The 19398-nt window shown below is 34.7% G+C and overlaps 2 protein-coding genes across 3 annotated transcripts in view; one reads left to right on the forward strand and one right to left on the reverse strand.

The window, feature by feature from the left end:
- The first annotated feature begins 12 nt into the window (after window positions 1-12).
- LOC133533080 (gastrula zinc finger protein XlCGF57.1-like) lies at window positions 13-11455 on the forward strand. Of its 2 annotated transcripts, none has more exons than XM_061872023.1 (6): window positions 13-693; window positions 1721-1853; window positions 3924-3986; window positions 6277-6345; window positions 8212-8307; window positions 9059-11455. In XM_061872023.1, exons 1-6 carry the CDS (start codon window positions 553-555, stop codon window positions 10264-10266), a joined length of 1710 nt encoding a protein of 569 aa, XP_061728007.1. In that variant the 5' UTR covers window positions 13-552; the 3' UTR covers window positions 10267-11455. The 2 variants fall into 2 exon arrangements, with proteins under 2 accessions (XP_061728007.1, XP_061728006.1); XM_061872022.1 differs by having other exon boundaries at window positions 8209-8307; window positions 9059-11452.
- A 4694-nt stretch (window positions 11456-16149) lies between these two features.
- The window catches only part of LOC133533078 (anoctamin-4), a 66736-nt gene continuing 63487 nt past the window's right edge, over window positions 16150-19398 (reverse strand). The window contains exons 24-25 of the mRNA XM_061872019.1: window positions 18729-18915; window positions 16150-16981 (exon numbers count right to left, since the gene is read on the reverse strand). Of these exons, the coding sequence (XP_061728003.1) occupies window positions 16890-16981; window positions 18729-18915 (279 nt within the window). The 3' untranslated portion in view covers window positions 16150-16889. The remainder of the gene's footprint in view (window positions 16982-18728; window positions 18916-19398) is intronic.

Here is a 19398-nt window from a genome sequence, read left to right on the forward strand (position 1 = left end):
ATGAGAATGTAGGAACGATAGTAAATTTAGATTTAGATCAAATATTTAGAAAGCCATTATAGGTATTTTATGTCACAGATATTTTATAACGTCATAATTTGTGTTATAATATAAAGTATAACTTTACATTTACAGTAAATATTTATCTATAGTATGTTATTAAATAATATTTTTGTTACTCTTTTTTTTGTTACTTACAACATTTGATTTTATTTTTAATATGCATACATGCCATAAACAAAATGAACGTTCGGCATTTATTTCGATAATTTTTTGAGAACTCAAGAATTTAGTACCTATTAGAAGGAGTTATAATAACTATAATTACCACGTTTGAAAGACCTCATGATTTTATGAAGCGTTGTCAAGTAAACGAAATATTTGTGTTAATATTTGATATAAATTCCGTCGTTCCGTTTCAAGTAAGTTACAAATATTGGGTTTTCTGTCAATGTGTCAGTTATGTGTCAAACGCAGTGTTGTACTTGTATTGTGTATGTGTATTCTTTGCCCAAATTTATTTCATATTGTTTTCTATTTATATGATAAATAATGAGTGATTTATGGAACAAAAGCTATCTGTGTCGTTGTTGCCAAGTTGAACATGGCTTCAGAAATCTCGGTGAGCCGTATGTACACGAAGGAGCACAGGAAATATATGCGAATATGTTACGGGATTGTTTGAATATTATTGTAAGTTATAATTCTAATAATTCATTGTATATTTCAATGGCATTTGATTAACTCATCTAATTTATCAATACTACAGTAACTGAACATTTGCCTATATATTTTTTAATGTTCTAAGACTTCTGCCACATTAAGTAATGCTTATTAGAATCTAACATGTATTTCACGTGTTCATTGATCACACCTAGCTTAAAACTTGTTCGTGGTTTATCACAATTATCATGTATTTATTTTGACATTTCTCTGTCAGATTTGTATGAAATTTTCCAAGTTTTTATTTTAACTACCTATACTTTTTTCTAAAAATCTAACTACTATTAAAAATCAGTGCTCATATCTAGGCTCTCTAAAACATGTCGCGGGTGAGCTATTTTGTGAGCCAAACCCTATATTTATGGTAAGGGAATGGCAACAAATTCATTCATTTCATTTCATTTATTTATTGCAGTCATGAACATAGTTACATAATAAGGTGTTACAATTAATTTAGTCAATTCATGACACCCTGTTAGGGCACACAATATTAAATTTAACACATTCACTCCCAGACAAAAAACGGCGCACTACCCCAGAAACCGGTGGTCTATAGCTGCGTACAAAACAACCCGCCCAGCGGGTTGTCTGGCATCTGAACAAATTTCATGAGCGCCCACCAGGTGGGTTCCCGGCAGTGAATGTGTTAACTAAATATCTAATACCTATTAAAACATTTCATCATAATATGTCTTGTGTATATAAAAATCGAATAATAATAACATTATACAAGTAAATAAAAGATAAAAAATTAAATAACATTCCATATTCAAATTTTGAGCAATTGTAAACATAGATAAGAATAATAATTCATGTGGAACACTAATCAAAATTCCATACAAGTTTTAAGTGTTCGTCCCCCATTTTACCCCATGTTTTGTTGATCCACCCTAATAACCAGTTGTATGGAGTGAACACTCTAAGCTTACTTATTTCTCTATGGTTATGGGGAAATGAGAAAGAAGAATACTACCCTCACATGTTATTCTTTTTCCAGATGAAACCTCCAACTTCACTCCAGTCATCATACAGCATCTGTTTAGCCTGTGTGTGTAGGCTGCGGGATGCAACTGTCTTTAAAAGGCAGGTACTCGCATGTGAGAGCTCACTGATGGAATACAGTGGTAATGGTATGTATTGTGTACAAATGGTGGATCAACTTTCTTTTTTTGTTACTCTGTCTTTTCAGCCAGACGACAATAGAGTCAGACCAAGATAAGTTGGCAGCGATTTTGTTAGCCCAGATGGTGCAAGTGTCAAGTATCGCGATCGGCAGCAATTCGTCCGACATGGCTGTTTTGTCTCGACTCCTTACCACACCCGGTCCGGCGTGAGTGAGGGCTCCATCTTGGGACACTTGTTTTTCGGCATCATGATTAACGATCTCAAATCGCATTATCTATATTATCAGAAACGTGTTCTGAAGATGTTGTTATTAGTGCGTACTACGCCAACATATATTCTCTATTGACTTATGGTGTCATATACTGGGGCAATTCCATAGACGTGCAGTCCACATTCATTTTGCAAAAGAGGTGCTTAAGAATTATCTATCGTATTAACCACGGACAATCACTGAGAAATGTTTTCAAGAACAAAGGTTTTCTAACTTTAACTGGCATATATATATACGAACTCTGTAAATTTCTTAAGAGTAACAAGAATTACTTTACAACATTAGCTTCCCTCCGCGATAACCTTCGCTCTCAATATAAGTACAATTTAAAACTGCCTCTAGTCAGAAATAAAACTTACGATAAAAGCACATATATTACTGCGATTCGAGTCTTTAATCAGCTTCCAGATGAATTAAAAATGTTAGATGACATGGAATTTATGCGTAGTTTAATAAAATGGCTTATTAAGAATGAATTCTACTTTCTAAAGGATTTCTTTGAATTATATTCGTCATGATGCCGTATACTCTGTATAGATTGATATGATGTGTTTAATGGAAATGTGTTTCTTACTTTTAAGTTAGTTTTAAGTGTATATTGTATACCCGAATTGGGTTACCGTTGAAACTTACACATGTAATTAAATAACACCTCTGTAACACGGTTGTACAATAAAGAATTATCTTATCTTATCTTATCGATTTTTCGGGCGGCTCAATGTCTCTTGTATGTATGATGCTGATAGTAGCAGTACTGATAAACCGCTACTTGACGCTAGATGTCGACTACGAAAATAATAAGCGTTTTGGTAAGACAACTGATGTATGGAGTGAGCACTCTATGCTTGCTTATTTCGCTATGATTCTACAAATATGCTAAGTACTTAGTACATATGCCATGATGGAAAGCGTAGCTTGGCAAGGTTACATTTGATTATTTTTTATTTTATTTATTTATTTAGAAACCAAACAGTCGTATAAACATATCAACAATGCAATACAAACGATGTACCACAACAAAAGGAAAATACAACAAAAAGACCTGGAGGTTCATAAATTATAAATTATGTTATATAGCTAATGCAAATTTTTGAATCAGATAGAAATAATAACTAATATCTGTACTTATATATTAAAACAACTTACGTTTAACTATATTTTTTAGACTAGCCAACGAATTTTGAAAACAATCTACTTCGAATAGATGTTTATTATAGTAACTAGGAACTCGTCTGAAAAAGGTATGCCTGGAATAGTTTTGACCGAAAAACTAATATGAAACAGCGACCGAGGGCGTAAGGGGTGATGCGGACAACTGAAAGTAACTAATCTTAGTAGATTAAGAGAGGTATGGGCATTGTGAATGTCATCTCGCTTTGTGTGGTAGGGCACAGCCAGTGGATGTCATTCCAGATCTAGAGCAGAGCCCAACTGGGGAAGTACCTCCACCATACAGAAAACAGCAGCCAAATAACACTAGACCCTACTCATAGTGTTGTGTTCCTGCCGGTGAGTAAGGTTGCTAGAGCTCAACGAGGGGGGGCGGGTTTAGGGTCGGCAACGCGCATGTAACTCCTCTGGAGTTGCAGGCGTACATAGGCTACGGAGACTGCTTACCATCAGGTGGGCCGTATGCTTGTTTGCCACCGATGTAGTATTAAAAAAAAAAAGATTAGGACAATTAATAATATTTTTTAGAATTTTAAACAATAACATAACGTCTAAGTATATCCTACGGTTAAAAATGAAATGTGTAATGAGTATCCTAGTTATCCTATTCAAACAATATAATTATATTTTTCAGACGAAATAAGTGCAGATCCTGAAATTCCTGAAATAAAGTCTGAAGACGATAGCTGCTCCAATGGTAAACATTTATACACATTATTGATACTTGTAAACTCCATATAACGTCACTTGATATAACGATTCACTCCCTATAAAAAAAAAAAACATTTATTTCGGACCACAAAAATCCATAACAGGTTAGTAAACATGTACATGCAGAACTTGTAATTTAGACTATGTTAATACTTAATTTATTATATACCTATCTACCTACTACATTTCATCATAGGGAGTTAAGGAACGGTGCAGGTTTGACCAGTGCTGCATATAGCGACTATCGAGCCTACCCGCTATCACACTCAGGATACTGTTGCTACTGTCAAGCACTCGACACTTAAAATAAATAAATAAATAAATATTATAGGACATTAGTACACAAATTGACTAAGTCCCACAGTAAGCTCAATAAGGCTTGTGTTGAGGGTACTTAGACAACGATATATATAATATATAAATATTTATAAATACTTAAATACATAGAAAACACCCATGACTCAGGAACAAATATCCATGCTCATCACACGAATAAATGCCCTTACCAGGATTTGAACCCGGGACCATCGGCTTCGTAGGCAGGGTCACTACCCACTGGGCCAAACTGGTCGTCAAACACTTACTTTAGTATTAAGTATTCTATACACGGTGTAACATGAGGAAACCGAAAGATTTTAACAGTGTATTCCTGATCACATTTAGAGACTAAAAATGTCATATAAACATTTCTGGATTTCGCCGAGTTTCAGAGTTAATACCGATTAAAAAAACCGGACAAGTGCGAGTTGGACTCGCCCACCGAGGGTTCCGTACTTTTTAGTATTTGTTGTTATAGCGGCAACAGAAATATATCATCTGTGAAAATTTCAAATGTCTATCACGGCTCATGAGATACACCCTGGTGACAGACGGACGGACGGACAGCGGAGTCTTAGTAATAGGGTCCCGTTTTACCCTTTGGGTACGGAACCCTAAAAATATCTTCTTATTGTAACTTAGTGCAAAACGCCTTTTTGATGGCGTTGATGCCATTAAGGGGCGTAGTTATATGATAGAAGTTAAAAAGTGACAAGTAACCTTTGCAAAACATTTTCAGTGCCAGTCATAACAATATCTTTTTTTGTACAAATACATTCAATAGTATAAAGAAAAAAAACAAAAAAAATTTTTTTTGCCAAAATTTACTTAAACTCATTTAATTTTTAGGGTTCCGTACCCAAAGGGTCAAATTACTGAGACTTCCGTCCGTCCGTCCGTCCGTCTGTCACCAGGCTGTATCTCATGAACCGTGATAGCTAGACTGTTGAAATTTTCACAGATTATGTATTTCTGTTGCCGCTATAACAACAAATCAACAGAATCAAATAAATATTTAAGGGGGGCTCCCATACAACAAAGATATTTTTTTGCCGTTTTTATAAATAATGGCACGGAACCCTTAGTGCGCGAGTCCGACTCGCACTTGGCCGGTTTTTTTCCTGTTTTTGGCCTCAGAAGTGCGTGGCTAAAATCTTCCGGTTTCTCGTGTTACACCATGTATAATGATAACTCTCTATAGCGTCAAAAGCAGACATAGTTTACACCATTTGAATTTAAATATGTATGTGTATATAAAATTTTTATATAATAAATAATAGTACTAAACTATAGTTAATACTATAGCCTGAAAATCATCTCAGGCCTAATGTTGGTGTTTATAGTCTATTTTTTTATTCCGTAGACTAATATGACAACCACAAATGTCAAACGTAGAAATAATGTGACCAGCTTAAAACAAATAGTGCTGATCTTTAATTTCGGTTAGTGAATAACCGATAAATATTAAATTAATTTTAGATTTGAAAATAAACAATGAATGAAATCTACTCACTACATGATACGAAGTAAACAATAAATAAAATCTACTCACTACTAATCCACTCAAACATTAAATCATTGCATTATGAGGTCCGAGGTGACTGTTAATCTTACAATAAAATCGCTTTTAAATATTAGAAATATTGTGTATAGACCTGGATACAAACTTTCTAAATGCCTCAAAATGGTGTTACATGCCTATATAAGTAACTCCCAATAGTTTATTTTCGGCTAGTACCGGTTGTAGCACATCACTATTTATAAGACGTAAAAAACTAGCAACACATGAAATGTCATTTTAGTCTACGGGATAAAAAAAATGACTATAGGTTTTTAATATTGATACCTCAGTAGACATGTGTTCAAATGTCCCAACTTATTTTTTCGATTTTTTTTATGTAGTTAATTTTATTTTAATTTAATTACTGAATTAATTACCAATTGATTACTGTTTGCAGATTACCGTGAGGAGCTGATGCATAGACCCAATTATGATGGCAAGGTTGAAGAGAATATCACCTATGATGGTATGCATTCTTCCACCTACCTTCACGATCATTCAGACGCTCCTTCTAAACAAATAATTCATAATTAAGATGAAAGGGCACGAAAGCACGTGACCGCTTATCCATACAAACCCCCTATTAATCCCCATTTTCCTCTCTGGTTAACTTCTTCAACCTAGCGTTTTCCCGGCCTAGCGCCATGTTCCGCTTTCCTACTCAATCTTCTCCACTTTGCCCGGTCTTCGGCATCCTCAGGTGTGAGATCGTTCTCTTCCATGTCCGCTGTCACGACGTCCAGCCAGCGCTTCTTAGGCCTACCGCGGCCGCGTGATCTAGGGCCTTGGATAGTGAGGTTGAGGCATCTATTTCCTCTGTGCATATTAACCCTTGGAGTGGCAGGCCGTCGGCTCCCGACCGATTACGTCAATCTAATTTTAAATTTAATTCATTGAAATAAAATCGAAATTCCAACAACTCTAAAACGACATATGCTACTTGAAAAGATAACATTATAGAAAATATTTTTTCTCAAACTTGCTATGAAATGATGACATGACTTACGTCAAATTAGGGAAATACTACATATCAGGTGCGATGAGTGAAGATGATATGTAAAGGAATTTCATACTGCCTTACACACCTAGGACTGTAAAGCAACCTTCTTTTGTTTTTTAACGTTAAATTGTGACACAACGTCTTGGCATCCAACCATCAACTAGCTTCAGTTAGCTTGGTACGGTGATTTGTTGTGCATATTCGTTGCTAAGCAACGGCGGTGGCGCATCGCGCTGGCGCGCGGACTTACGCGCGCAAGTTTATATACCGCTGATACAGTGGCGACTTGGCGAGCCGAGTCGGTCGCCACAAAACAAATTGACTACAGTTTTTTGTTTTAATTGCAAGTTTGAGAAAAGCACTAAACATATCTCGGCGAGAAACAGGGTTGCCGGCCGCGTATCTCTATCCGGCTTCGCTACGCTCATATATCTACTTGGCCTGCAACCCTACGTTTCCCGGCCTCTATAGTAATGTACTATTACGCAATTTGATGTATAATATTTGAAGCTTTGCTATACACAGCTATGCCCCTTCGTCCAGGGGCTCTTCTTTCATTCAAGACAGAAGATACAACAAAAATCAGGATCTTTTGGTGTTCAGGATTGCTCACTTTAATTTTAACCTTTTGAATTGCTTCCAACTCTAGAAATTTACGTTACGTTAAAATGAATATTCTAACAGACAGTTTATGTTTAGAGCATGCGGTCAGCCATGGCAATTGCAACTATGGGGCAAATGCAATTACTCTAAAAATATGATATATTTTAAGAGAGGTATGGGCACTGTGAATGTCATCTCGCTTCGTGTGGTAGGGCACAGCGCAGCGGATGCCATTCCAGATCTAGAGCAGAGCCCAACTGGGGAAGTACCTCCACCTTACAGAAAACCGCAGCCAAATAACACTAGACCCTACTTATAGTGTGTTCCTGCCGATGAGTAACGAGGGTGCTGAGTGTTAGGGTCGGCAACGCGCATGTAACACCTCCGGAGCTTCAGGCTACGGAGACTGTTTACCATCAGGCGGCCCGAATGTTTGTTTTTTTTTTTTTTAAATTCCATATTAATTTAAATTATATTATTTTTTATTTAATGTATGTTAGTTATAAGATGTAATGTTTTGAAAAGATGTGTCCCGCCGAGTTTCTTGCCGTTCCCATATTGGGATACCCTCCTACAATTTAGGAGGGATTTAAATCTCGGGTCACAGGTGTAGGGTTAGAGCCGGCGTAGCTTTATTCGATGTTCATAAGCGCATTGTAATATGCCTACTTGGAAAATTAACTATCTTTATCATTTACCCTGGCTGACCACACTCCTTATTTTCAGAAGAAAAAGCAACCTCAATAGATATCGAAGACATTGACGACGAGCCGCTTGCCAGCCTGCGCTCCCGTCGCCAAACACGTGATGACGTCACACCACGGGGTATGTGTCTATTTATATATTTTAATATTTATTTATATATTTTAATTTTATTTTTATATTATTTTCGTAACTGGTGAATTTCCAATATGACTTGGACTCCTATAGCCGTTTAAGTGTAACGCTTTTACAGTAGATGTTGCTAACGGTCCCCTAGATACATATGGTGGAAAGATTCGCTGGCTATGAATGAGGTCTTGGTGGCTCAGTTGGCAGAGCGCTGGAGTATCGATCCAGAGTAGGGATGAAAATTCCGGAATAAATCAAATGGTTTTTTTAAAGTTTACAAAATTCCGTATGTTTTTTAGTTTTATTCATAAAAAATTAAATAAAATGTGGCATACACAATGCCACTGATGAGTTATGATAGTATTAAAGTCAATAAAATGCCAGAAACTAACACATTAGACGTACTTACTACATGTTTAAATTCCTAATTAAGTACATATTGAAAAATACAGAAGTAAAAAAAAATTTTTTTTTTTGGCTTTTTTTTCGGATGTATTGTAACTAAAATATGCATTGTTTTTTTTAAATAAACTTGAAAAAAACGAGCCTTGGAAATTTTCTCGTATTTTTTTAACGCTTATCCGGAGGCCGTGAATTCAAGTCTCACCCAAGGATTTTTTTTCCCTTATATATTTATTATAAGTTTAATAGCATCGTTCGCAGACGTTTCTGCTTGTTAATTAATTCATTTAGATAATGTTATATTTCCGTTAAAAAAAGATAGGTACCTATCTTTTTGTTCCAGGAGCCAAAACATCCAAAGACCCCCAAAAAACTAAAAAATTCTCCTGTGAAATATGTCAAAAGAAATTTACCTACAATGGTTTCTTAGAGGTACACATGAGACAACACACAGGGGAGAAAACAGTGCAATGTAGACTGTGTGACAGTAAATACACTAATAACAAGGAATTAAACAGACATATAAGTGCAAACCATTCTGACGGAGACAAATTCCCATGTCCACAATGTAATGATACTTTTGATAAAGCGAGACTATTGAAAAAGCATTTAACAACACATTTTGAAGAAAAGTTTTCATGCAGCTACTGTGATAAAGAGTTTCAAAGGAAAAAGGGTTTGAAAGAGCATCTAAAAACTCACACAGGTGAGAAGAAATACAGTTGTGAAGAATGTGGTAAATCATTTGGTCATAATCAGACGTTAAAATCTCATATTTTAACACACACTGGAGAAAAGCCTTACGTATGTGATGTATGCGGACGGAGATTCCCTCAAAGAACACATTTGAAAAGGCATATATTTATTATACACACTGGTGTAAAGCCGTACAGCTGTAATATCTGTAAAAAACAGTTTTCCAGTAAAAGTTATTTATCTATACATGAAAGACAGCATACTGGAGAACGACCATATAGTTGTGAGGAATGTGATAAGACTTTTACAGCTTATACGACTTTGAAAGTCCATATGAGAGTACACACTGGGGACAAACCTTATTCGTGTAGCTTCTGTAATCGTCAATTCGCGCAAATGGCAAGTTTTAAACTCCATGAGAGAACTCATACTGGTGAACGACCGTTTGCTTGTAAAATCTGTAAAAAACCTTTTTCCGATAACGGTTATTTAAAGATACATATGAGGGTCCACACTGGTGAAAAACCGTACAACTGCGATATATGCAAGCGCGCTTTCAGAGAAACCGGACAACTGAAACGTCATCTAAGAGTCCATAGCGGAATAAAACCTTATACTTGCAAAATATGTAACAAACAGATAGGTAACTTATCTAAACACATGCGTATACATTCTGACGTTAGGTATAATTGTAATATATGTAATAAACAGTTTTCTGTAAGCAGTTTGAAGTTGCATATGAGGATTCATAGTGATAAGCCGTTTGCTTGTGATTTATGTAGTAATCAGTTTGCTCAAAGTAGTGGTTTAAAGAGACATAGATGTACACAAGTACAAGCCGATAAAGTTGAGTGATTAGGTCTCAAAGCAAGTATACTATAGTTGCTATACGCGGGCACCGGTGAGGGACAGAACATACACAATGCGGCGAAATTAGGTATAGTTTTGGAAATCGTTTTTTTTTTTTTTTTTTTTCGAAAAAAAAAATTACTATAATTAGCGTAGCCTTCCATTACGTTAAAATGCGAATTTCAGGGTAATTATTAATAAGTATTTACTTAATTTATTTTTACAAATAGATAAGAATCAGTTTATTATTAATTTATAATTTGGAGGCGTAATTGTGCCCTAAAATAAATAATTATATGTGTAAATCGGAGTTTTATTTTTATTGAAATTATTTTCCATGTAACCAAAAAGAATTGAGTATGGAGGTGTATTGTCATTTTGCAGTTGCTGAGTGTGCAAGTGTCACAACGGCAAACGACTGTGTAAAGATGTCGTTTATAATGACTCTCCACATTTTGTCACGGTAAAGTTGGTTCGGAGTTAAGAAACGGACTCCGTTGTTATTTTTTTCCCGATGTTTGTTCAATTAGTAAATTTTGCGTTTTTTTCGAGATCGATCGATTTTACTGCCTAATACGGATATAGAGAAATAAGAAGTCAGCATAGTGTGCTCCTCACTCCATGCATCAGTTTAGATACCAAAATGCTTATTATTTTCGTAGTCGACATCGACAAAGAGAATTGATAAGACCAAGAGTGCTGACTCCATACAACGGTTTTGTTACCAAAAATACTATTATTTTCGTAGTCTACATCTAGCGTCAAGTAGCGGAACTCTCGACAATATATGTCGCGGCAAACAAAAAGTCTAATGCTCAAAGATTTTCAGCTAATATAACCAGAGTAAGCGTAGGAGTTGAAAATAGAGTTCCGGTTAGTCTGGTTATAATATTGGCTCAAAATCGTTTAGCATTAGACTTTTTGTTTGACGTGACATCTATTGTCGACTAGCAGTACTGAGTCCGCTACTTGACGCTAGATGTAGACTACGAAAATAATAGTATTTTTTGTAAAAAAACCGTTGTATGGAGTGAGCACTCTTGGTCTTCTTAATTCTCTTTGACATCGAGTAGCGGAATTATCAGTACCGCTTCTTGACCCTAGATGTCTCGGGTGTCGCGACTGATGATAATTGTATTTCTCAACAATTTACAACTAATATTACAAGCAGAAGGAGTTGAATATAGAGTTCCGGTTATAATATTAGCTGAAAATTGTTGAGCATTACTCTTCGTTCGTCGCGACATCTATTGTCAAGTATCAGTGCTGATAATTCCGCTACTCGATGCTAGATGTTGACTACGAAAATAATAAGCGTTTTGGTACCAAAACTGATGTATGGAGTGAGCACTTCTTATATCTATATGATCCGGCACAACTGAGGCACAAATTGAACCCAAGATGTTTGACCACTACGCATGGTTAATTATGTGGTTAAATAAAATACATGTTGAAATAACAATTCTTTAATATACAGATTTACAGAACAATGAGTAGTTTCAACGTATACAGTATCTTTACTTAGAGATTACTAACATACTCGACAGGTTTCAAAAACCCCATCTATAGCTATAGGCCCAAAACGCATTTCGACTAGATAAGTTATAAATATTGGACATTATGTTACACATATTGACTAGGTCCCACAGTAAGCTCAAGAAGGCTTGTGTTGTGGGTACACAGATAACGATGTATATAATATACAAATACATAGAAAGCACCCGAGACTCGGGAACAAATATCCGTGCTCATTACACAAGTAAATGCCCTTACCGGGATTCGAGTTCAGGACCATCGGCTTCATATACTTAATTTGATTTTCATTATGGTGGCGCCGCGGCAGAGCAGCACACAGCATTTTGCCCGACCGCAAAAAAAGTTCCTTCAAGTGTCTAATATTTCCAATGTTTTCTATTCAAAAAACTTAGTTGTGTGAATTAGTTTGACTATCAATTCGATAGGGTTTTTGAAATCCCGCAGTTTCTACATGCCACCATTTGGTCTTAGACTGTGCAATTTTGTCGCGCTGTAGTATGTTGGGGTAAAATGGAACAGTATATTATATGAATTATGACACAAAGTAAACATACGTATAGTTTCGGTTATGTTGTATTTAATTATAATGATTCTAGTTTATTTTAATAATAAGTCTCTTTGTCAACTCAAGTGAGACTTGGAATTTCCAACATTTTTTTATAACGTTCCAAATTTGCAACATGTTTTATTTGTTTGTATTCAAATAATTGATACCGAATAAGCTGTTCCATTTAGTCCCCAAGTAACTATTATGACGTGATTGCGATAACTGCAAAATATGTCCTAACATTACATATGGTCTGTATCTTTAGGTATTTAAAAGAATGTAAACAAACCACAATTAGGTATTTTATTGGGCAAGAAAATTCTTCAAGTCAATTAATTTAACTCGATGTGTTACAACTTACATAAGTTTTACTACTATATCTTACTTAACAACGAAGCTGCTGTAATCGTGTATATTTGTTAATCGAAATATATCGGGATGATTTGATTAATATTAATCAATAGTAATTTAGTTTTGTAATATTTGCTATTACTATTGAACCTAAAACGAGGTTGAATATTTAGCCATTTGAGGGTACATGAAAACATACACGACTAAATGAAATAGGTTAAAGCCAGAACGATGATGGAACAGATCCAGGCAGCTTTCTATTTGGTTGATTAACTGATTAATATTTCAAGTACCCGAAAATGTAAAAACACATTGTTTACGTTTATTTAACTAACGAAAGATACAGACCAAAGAGAATTTTGTAGCCACTGTAAATTTACTGCCATCTTAAGACACATGATTAAAACTTTTAGAACGCCATTTGACTTTGATCCTTATTCTTTCACTGATATCTGTTAAATATCAAAAAGTGGCGCCATCGCTCGAAACGATCCCAACATACCTTTGGCCTTTGCCTTTCTATTGGATGGCGCCATTTTTTGATATTTAACAAATTAAACTCATATCAGTGAAAGGATAAGGATCAAAGTCAAATAGCGTTCTAAAAGTTTTAATCATGTGTCTAAAGATGGCAGTAAATTTACTGTGGCTACAAAGTTTCCTTTGACAATCCACCTCTATTTCAAATTCTCTTTGATACAGACTTATAGGTACCAGTTTGAGTTTATGTCAAATGACTGCTACTTATACAATACTAAATATCACATTGAATTGGACTGACAGCACTTTCAACACAACTATTACTAAAGAGTAGAGTTATAATATGTGTAGCCCTTAAATGCATGATTTATTTCTGCCTGTTTTTTTATCGATTGATTTATAAAATCGCTACATCAGTGTGGTAGAAATCAAATAAAGTTGTTTGTTTGTATGTTGTGTCTTTTACATGTGAACTATAAATGTAAAATAATTAATTACTCACATTATAAAAACTTAATCACAAATGACAAACCTACATAAAATCTAAAAAAAAAACAATTTTTTTCCCAAAAGCACGTGTAACTATTGTGTGTGTGTGTGTAATACAAAATCGGATTTAAATATTAAATATAAAAGACGACGATTAGAAAATACGATGGGAAAGGATTATTCACTACATCTGTACCTATTTATTTTCTGACTAAGACTTTTTTTTTGTTTTGGGCATTGTCATATATCTACCTATCTAAGAGTAAGGACACTAAGAATGGTGCTAGTTCAGTGATATCACTCATGAATTCGAGCCAATCGTGCAGTCTAACGCAACTAGTTGCGACCAATCGCGCGCGTGACGCGAACTCATCAACCAATCGCGTTGTGGCGTTAGACTGCACGATTGGCTCGAATTCGTCTGCGTGACACCGCTGTACTGGCCCCATTCTTATTCACCGTAAGGACCGTCCTTAGAAACAATCGTTTTGGGTATATTTCACACAATGAGCGATGCATTTAAGGGTTAAGAAAAATGCCTTACGAACCTTATATCTTTACTACATTACGTCACGATCCTTAAAGTCCAGTCGTGTCATAAACATCTACACACATTTTTACTTTAGTACATTAAGATAAGGTGAAAAGGTGTTTATATATTTATGACTGAGAGTATAAGAAAGATGAAAACAATAAATAATTATAATGTCATTCGAATTTATGTGCATGTCTAAAAAAAGTTTGTACAAAATTAAGTTTTCATTAAAGTAACAGATTTTGAATTTGGTACAAACAGCAACACTCTTAATTGTCCATCGGTGGACTTTATGCATTTTGTAATAAGGTCTACCCATGGACAGTAAACAGTGTAGGCGACGGTATTTACCATTGTTTTAATGATTAATAAAACATTTTTTTACCATTTGGAAAATACATACCACATGAAATCATAATAGTTTTTTTTTTACAAAAAATCATTAAACATGGTTACAAAAAAGAAAAAAAATCTTTCAGATTCTAGGTACTTAAGGTTTATTGGGGTAACATCAAAAGTGGGGGAAATAATGAAAATTGCTCGCTTTCGAACTTACCCCAAACCCAAAGCACCTTGCAACTTATTATGCACGAATCTTTATAGAAATGTTCATAATATCCTTTCTTAGTACCTAATGCAGGTATATAAATAAGGGAGATTCTTTCATTTCACATATAGATTAATTAGATTATCCTTATATTCCTAATACATACATTTTTTGTTACGTTTATATTCTTAAGACTAGACTGTAAACGTTTTTGGACCCATCTTTTTATTAACAAGTTTAAGAGGAAAGGGGACGGCCGCTTCTCCATACAAACTTAGTCCTCATTTTCCTCTATGGATATTGACATTATTGAAAATATTTTTGCATAACAAGATGTATATTAACCATAGCTATACCCCTACGTTTGATTTTTTTATTAGGTATTCTTAAAAATTAGGAGCGAAAAACAAATTCATATAATTTTTTATATGATTCTAACTCTTATTTAATTATAAATTGGAAAAATCAATCGTGGGGATAGCTGTGGTTGATGTACAACCAATTGTGTCAAAATATTTTCAATAATGTTAATATCCAGGGAGGAAAATGAGGACTACGTGGGTATGAAAAATCGATTTTCCACTTTCGTCTAAAAAAAATGTCTAATCTATGTCAATTTTACGATTACGACAAATCTTACATGTCTCACATTTAAATCATCAATTATTTTAGGCTAATAGAGCGTGCTAAAAATAAATATTTTTACCGGACGATAATATAGGCCATAAATACTTTTAAATATTCACCTGCATTGGGGTAAATTAAAAAGGTGGGTAATTTTGGAAATGGAGAAACTTGGTACATTAGGGGTCATCCATTAATTACATCACACAAATTTCACGAATATTTGACCCCCCCCCCCCCTCCTTGTGACACCTGGTCACATTTCGCAACCCCCTCCCCCCTCCTCCCCCTGACGTCACATATTTGGAAATCTTGTTTATTAACGAAATAAGCAATTTGAATTAAGTATTATTATTTTAATATATTTTTTTAATTTTATGACGCTAAACCGATTAGGAATAAAAGTTTATCGGATAAAAACTATATATCGTAGCAAAAACTAGTTATTTTCCTGTTCTGGGAATACAAAAAAATTAAACATTTTTTGTCTACAAGTTAAGTGATGTTACAAAGCTGTTCACTCCCCCCTCCCCCATGTCACATTTTCTGTACCTCCTCCCTCCGCCTAAACGTGTTATGTAATTAATGAATGACCCCTTAGTAACACTAATGCTTCTGCAACTCTTGCCAAGACATCTTACAATTGCTTAACTACAGTTCATTTGCACTTAATTTTATTGTATGTTTGCTTACTGTTGCTTCGGTAAAATGTGCTTCTAGTTTAATAGATATTTGCCATTTTCTCAATTATCCTACTTTCGAAGTTACCCCAATGCACTCAATTGATTTTTTCTATAACTTACGTAAATAGTTAACAGATACGTGTGCTTCGTATATTTTCGTAGTAAATTAGTTACATTTGTAATATTTGAATCATATATGATTCTAAAGTGCTGTTGAGATCATATATGATTATTTTAAAATTTATATAATAGCAATATTGTTTAACGAAAAATATTAGTTATATCAATTAAGAATAAAACACTTCCCACACTAAACATTTTGATGAAATATACTAGCAATGAGAAAATCATAAAAAATGAACATGAGTAGGTAATAGTAACAACTTTTATTTAAACGTATTAAAGAAATTCACTTTGACTTATTGCGTAATCAATTTAAAAGTTTTCATTAAAATTACCCGACTATCTAAAAATACAAAACATTGGTCCACACATTACACTTATACCGTGAGTACAATTATACTAGTTACTACGACAATATAACATTCGTTTAATAAAAAAAAATATAAACATAAGGCCAATATGGAGAAAGTGATCTATCAGGTAACACCGTCTTCGCGCGTTTATACGTCTACCTCGCTTCTCACCCCCGCATTTGAAGCACTGCCTTTCCGTCTGTGTCTGAGCAACGTACGTAGCCCTAGGTAACGGTTCCAACATTTGTATGTCGGTCTTTCCCCACATTGATCTTACCTACTATATGGTACTCATGTTTACGTTCTAATTTGTCTTTTCTGACTTAAAAAGTTGGAGGTTGAACAGTCTATTGGTGTGACGTCAGTGTGGTGACGAGGGGCGCTGCGCGATGGCCACGTGAGCATCCAGGCTATCAGAAGCGCGGGAGGCACGACGCATCCATGGCGCGCGCTCTGTAGGAAGTAAAAAATGCCATAGATAATAGAGTACCTTAAAATGGTCCTACTTTACTCGCCTGTGGGTAGTTATGATCTAATTTTGTAAAATTATTTATCGTTGAATGAATGAATGAAATTGAGCCCTTAATTAAACTATAGGTAAGTAAATAATATTAATAATTTCCTTAATTTGGAGCAAAGAGAATTTGAAATAAAGGTGGATTGTCTAAGAAAACTTTGTAGCCACAGTAAATTTACTGCCATCTTTCGATACATTATTAAAACTTTTAGAACGTCATTTGACTTTGATCCTTATTCTTTTTTGAATATCAAAAAGTGGCGCCATCTAATTGATCATAGGCCAAAGATATGACGGCATCGTTTCGAGCGATGGCACCACAACCTATTCTCGTTAAGATGGCGCCACTTTTTGATATTTACCAAATTTAATACAATACAATACATACAATTGATGGCAAGAGGGGAAGGGGAAGAAGGAGGTTCATCTGGCTTGACAATATTAAGAAATGGACGAACGTGAATAACGCAGCCATACTGGCAAGAATGGCCAAGAGCAGAAGAGTGGGTAGGCAAAGGTGGTCGCCGACGTCCTCTGTTAGGGCATGGCAAATAAAAAAGAAGAATAAGAAATTTAATACATATCAGGGAAAGAATAAGGATCACGGTCAAATGGCGTTCTAAAAGTTTTAATCATGTGTCGAAAGATGACCGTAAATTTACTGTAGCCACAAAATTTTCTTTGACAATCCATCTCTGTTTCCAATTCTCTTTCGTTTGGAGTATGTAAATATTTGTGGCAGAAAAATATTCATTGGTGCTGGAAACCAAGCTCCACTTCGCGTTGTTGCATAATGTATCAGTAAGTAAGCAACTTAGCTCGTTTTATCTGTAGCAGCCCCGCAGCCGCTCTTCTGTGTTATCAACTGTCAGAGTGTCTACCGCGAACCACGTTTGACGTGTTGCCTCCCTGTCACACTTACGTACGAATTTACAAGTGCGACAGAGAGGCAACATATCGAACGTGGTTCGCGGTAGGCCCTCTGTACTCAGTAGACATGTGTCAGTAGATAGGATTCTCTGATTCTGACCCAGGCCTGTCTGTTTACAGTAGATGGAGTGCGGAGTGCGACTTGATTGCGTGGCGATGGGCGGCTGTGAGAAGGGAATGCCTGAGATTCTGTGAGATGATGGATGCTAGGCCCTCAACTGTTGTTGTGTAGTTTTACGCTGTTAATTTATATAATTTCATGACGTATTGGTTGCGACTGTAATGTTATGGAAATATGTTTGAAATAAATAAAATAAAATAAAATAAAATAAAATAAAATAAAATAAAATAAAATAAAATAAAATAAAATAAAATAAAATAAAATAAAATAAAATAAAATAAAATAAAATAAAATAAAATAAAATAAAATAAAATAAAATAAAATAAAATAAAATAAAATAAAATAAAATAAAATAAAATAAAATAAAATAAAATAAAATAAAATAAAATAAAATAAAATAAAATAAAATAAAATAAAATAAAATAAAATAAAATAAAATAAAATAAAATAAAATAAAATAAAATAAAATAAAATAAAATAAAATAAAATAAAATAAAATAAAATAAAATAAAATAAAATAAAATAAAATAAAATAAAATAAAATAAAATAAAATAAAATAAAATGTTCGCATGTTACGCCATATTTGATCTTGTTGTAAAAGCTAGAAAGTAAGTAACTAAGTAAGTTTGACCTGTAGCAGCCCCGCTGTCGCTCTTCTGCGTTATCAACTGTCTGTATTCAGTAGAGAGCCGTCGCCGCCCGTGTTCATACTTGGCCTCCTTGGCCAGTAGGGCTTCCCGCTGCATCTGGGTACGGAGCTCTGTGGGTACGTCGGGTATGAAGAGCTGCATGAGGCCGGTGAGGCCGAAGACTACGTGCTGGTGGGGGAATAAAATATGAAATCATCATCATCATTTATTTTATTTATTTATTTATAGTATTTACAAGAACGGTTTACACCAATTACACTTGCAATTTATGAATATTAATTAACACATTTATACATGTAGAAATTATTCTTCAACTCTTCACTCATTCATACTCTCACAGTAAGCGAGGCACCTGGACGCTAGTTTAGACCAGGGATCAGTAAATATATCTACTTGTAGATCTTTACTCAGAAGCCCATTCAACGTGTTGATCATATCACACAATGGTGAGTGGCATCATGTATTTAAGAACTGGTATCTTGTAGGTAAGCAATTCACATGCATCTCTATTCTCTGGCTTCTCTATCCCAAACCCAATATTCATGCTGCTTTTCTATTCATAGAAAACCTATTACATATTTGGTTAAAATACTATTTTAATATTTAAGTTGGACCAAGTAAGGGTTTCCTAAGGTAGATACTTTTGTCACC

The sequence above is a fragment of the Cydia pomonella genome, chromosome 28, assembly GCF_033807575.1.
Source record: "Cydia pomonella isolate Wapato2018A chromosome 28, ilCydPomo1, whole genome shotgun sequence".
NCBI classification, from domain to species: domain Eukaryota; kingdom Metazoa; phylum Arthropoda; class Insecta; order Lepidoptera; family Tortricidae; genus Cydia; species Cydia pomonella.

What these genes read in the sequence shown, in the direction of transcription:
- LOC133533080 (XM_061872022.1), top strand. Translation starts at nt 553, where the DNA reads ATGAGTGATTTATGGAACAAAAGCTATCTGTGTCGTTGTTGCCAAGTT. An exon ending in GGGATTGTTTGAATATTATT is followed by an intron (nt 694 to 1,720) that starts GTAAGTTATAAT and finishes TTCTTTTTCCAG; the next exon opens with ATGAAACCTCCAACTTCACT. An exon ending in AGACGATAGCTGCTCCAATG is followed by an intron (nt 3,987 to 6,276) that starts GTAAACATTTAT and finishes TACTGTTTGCAG; the next exon opens with ATTACCGTGAGGAGCTGATG.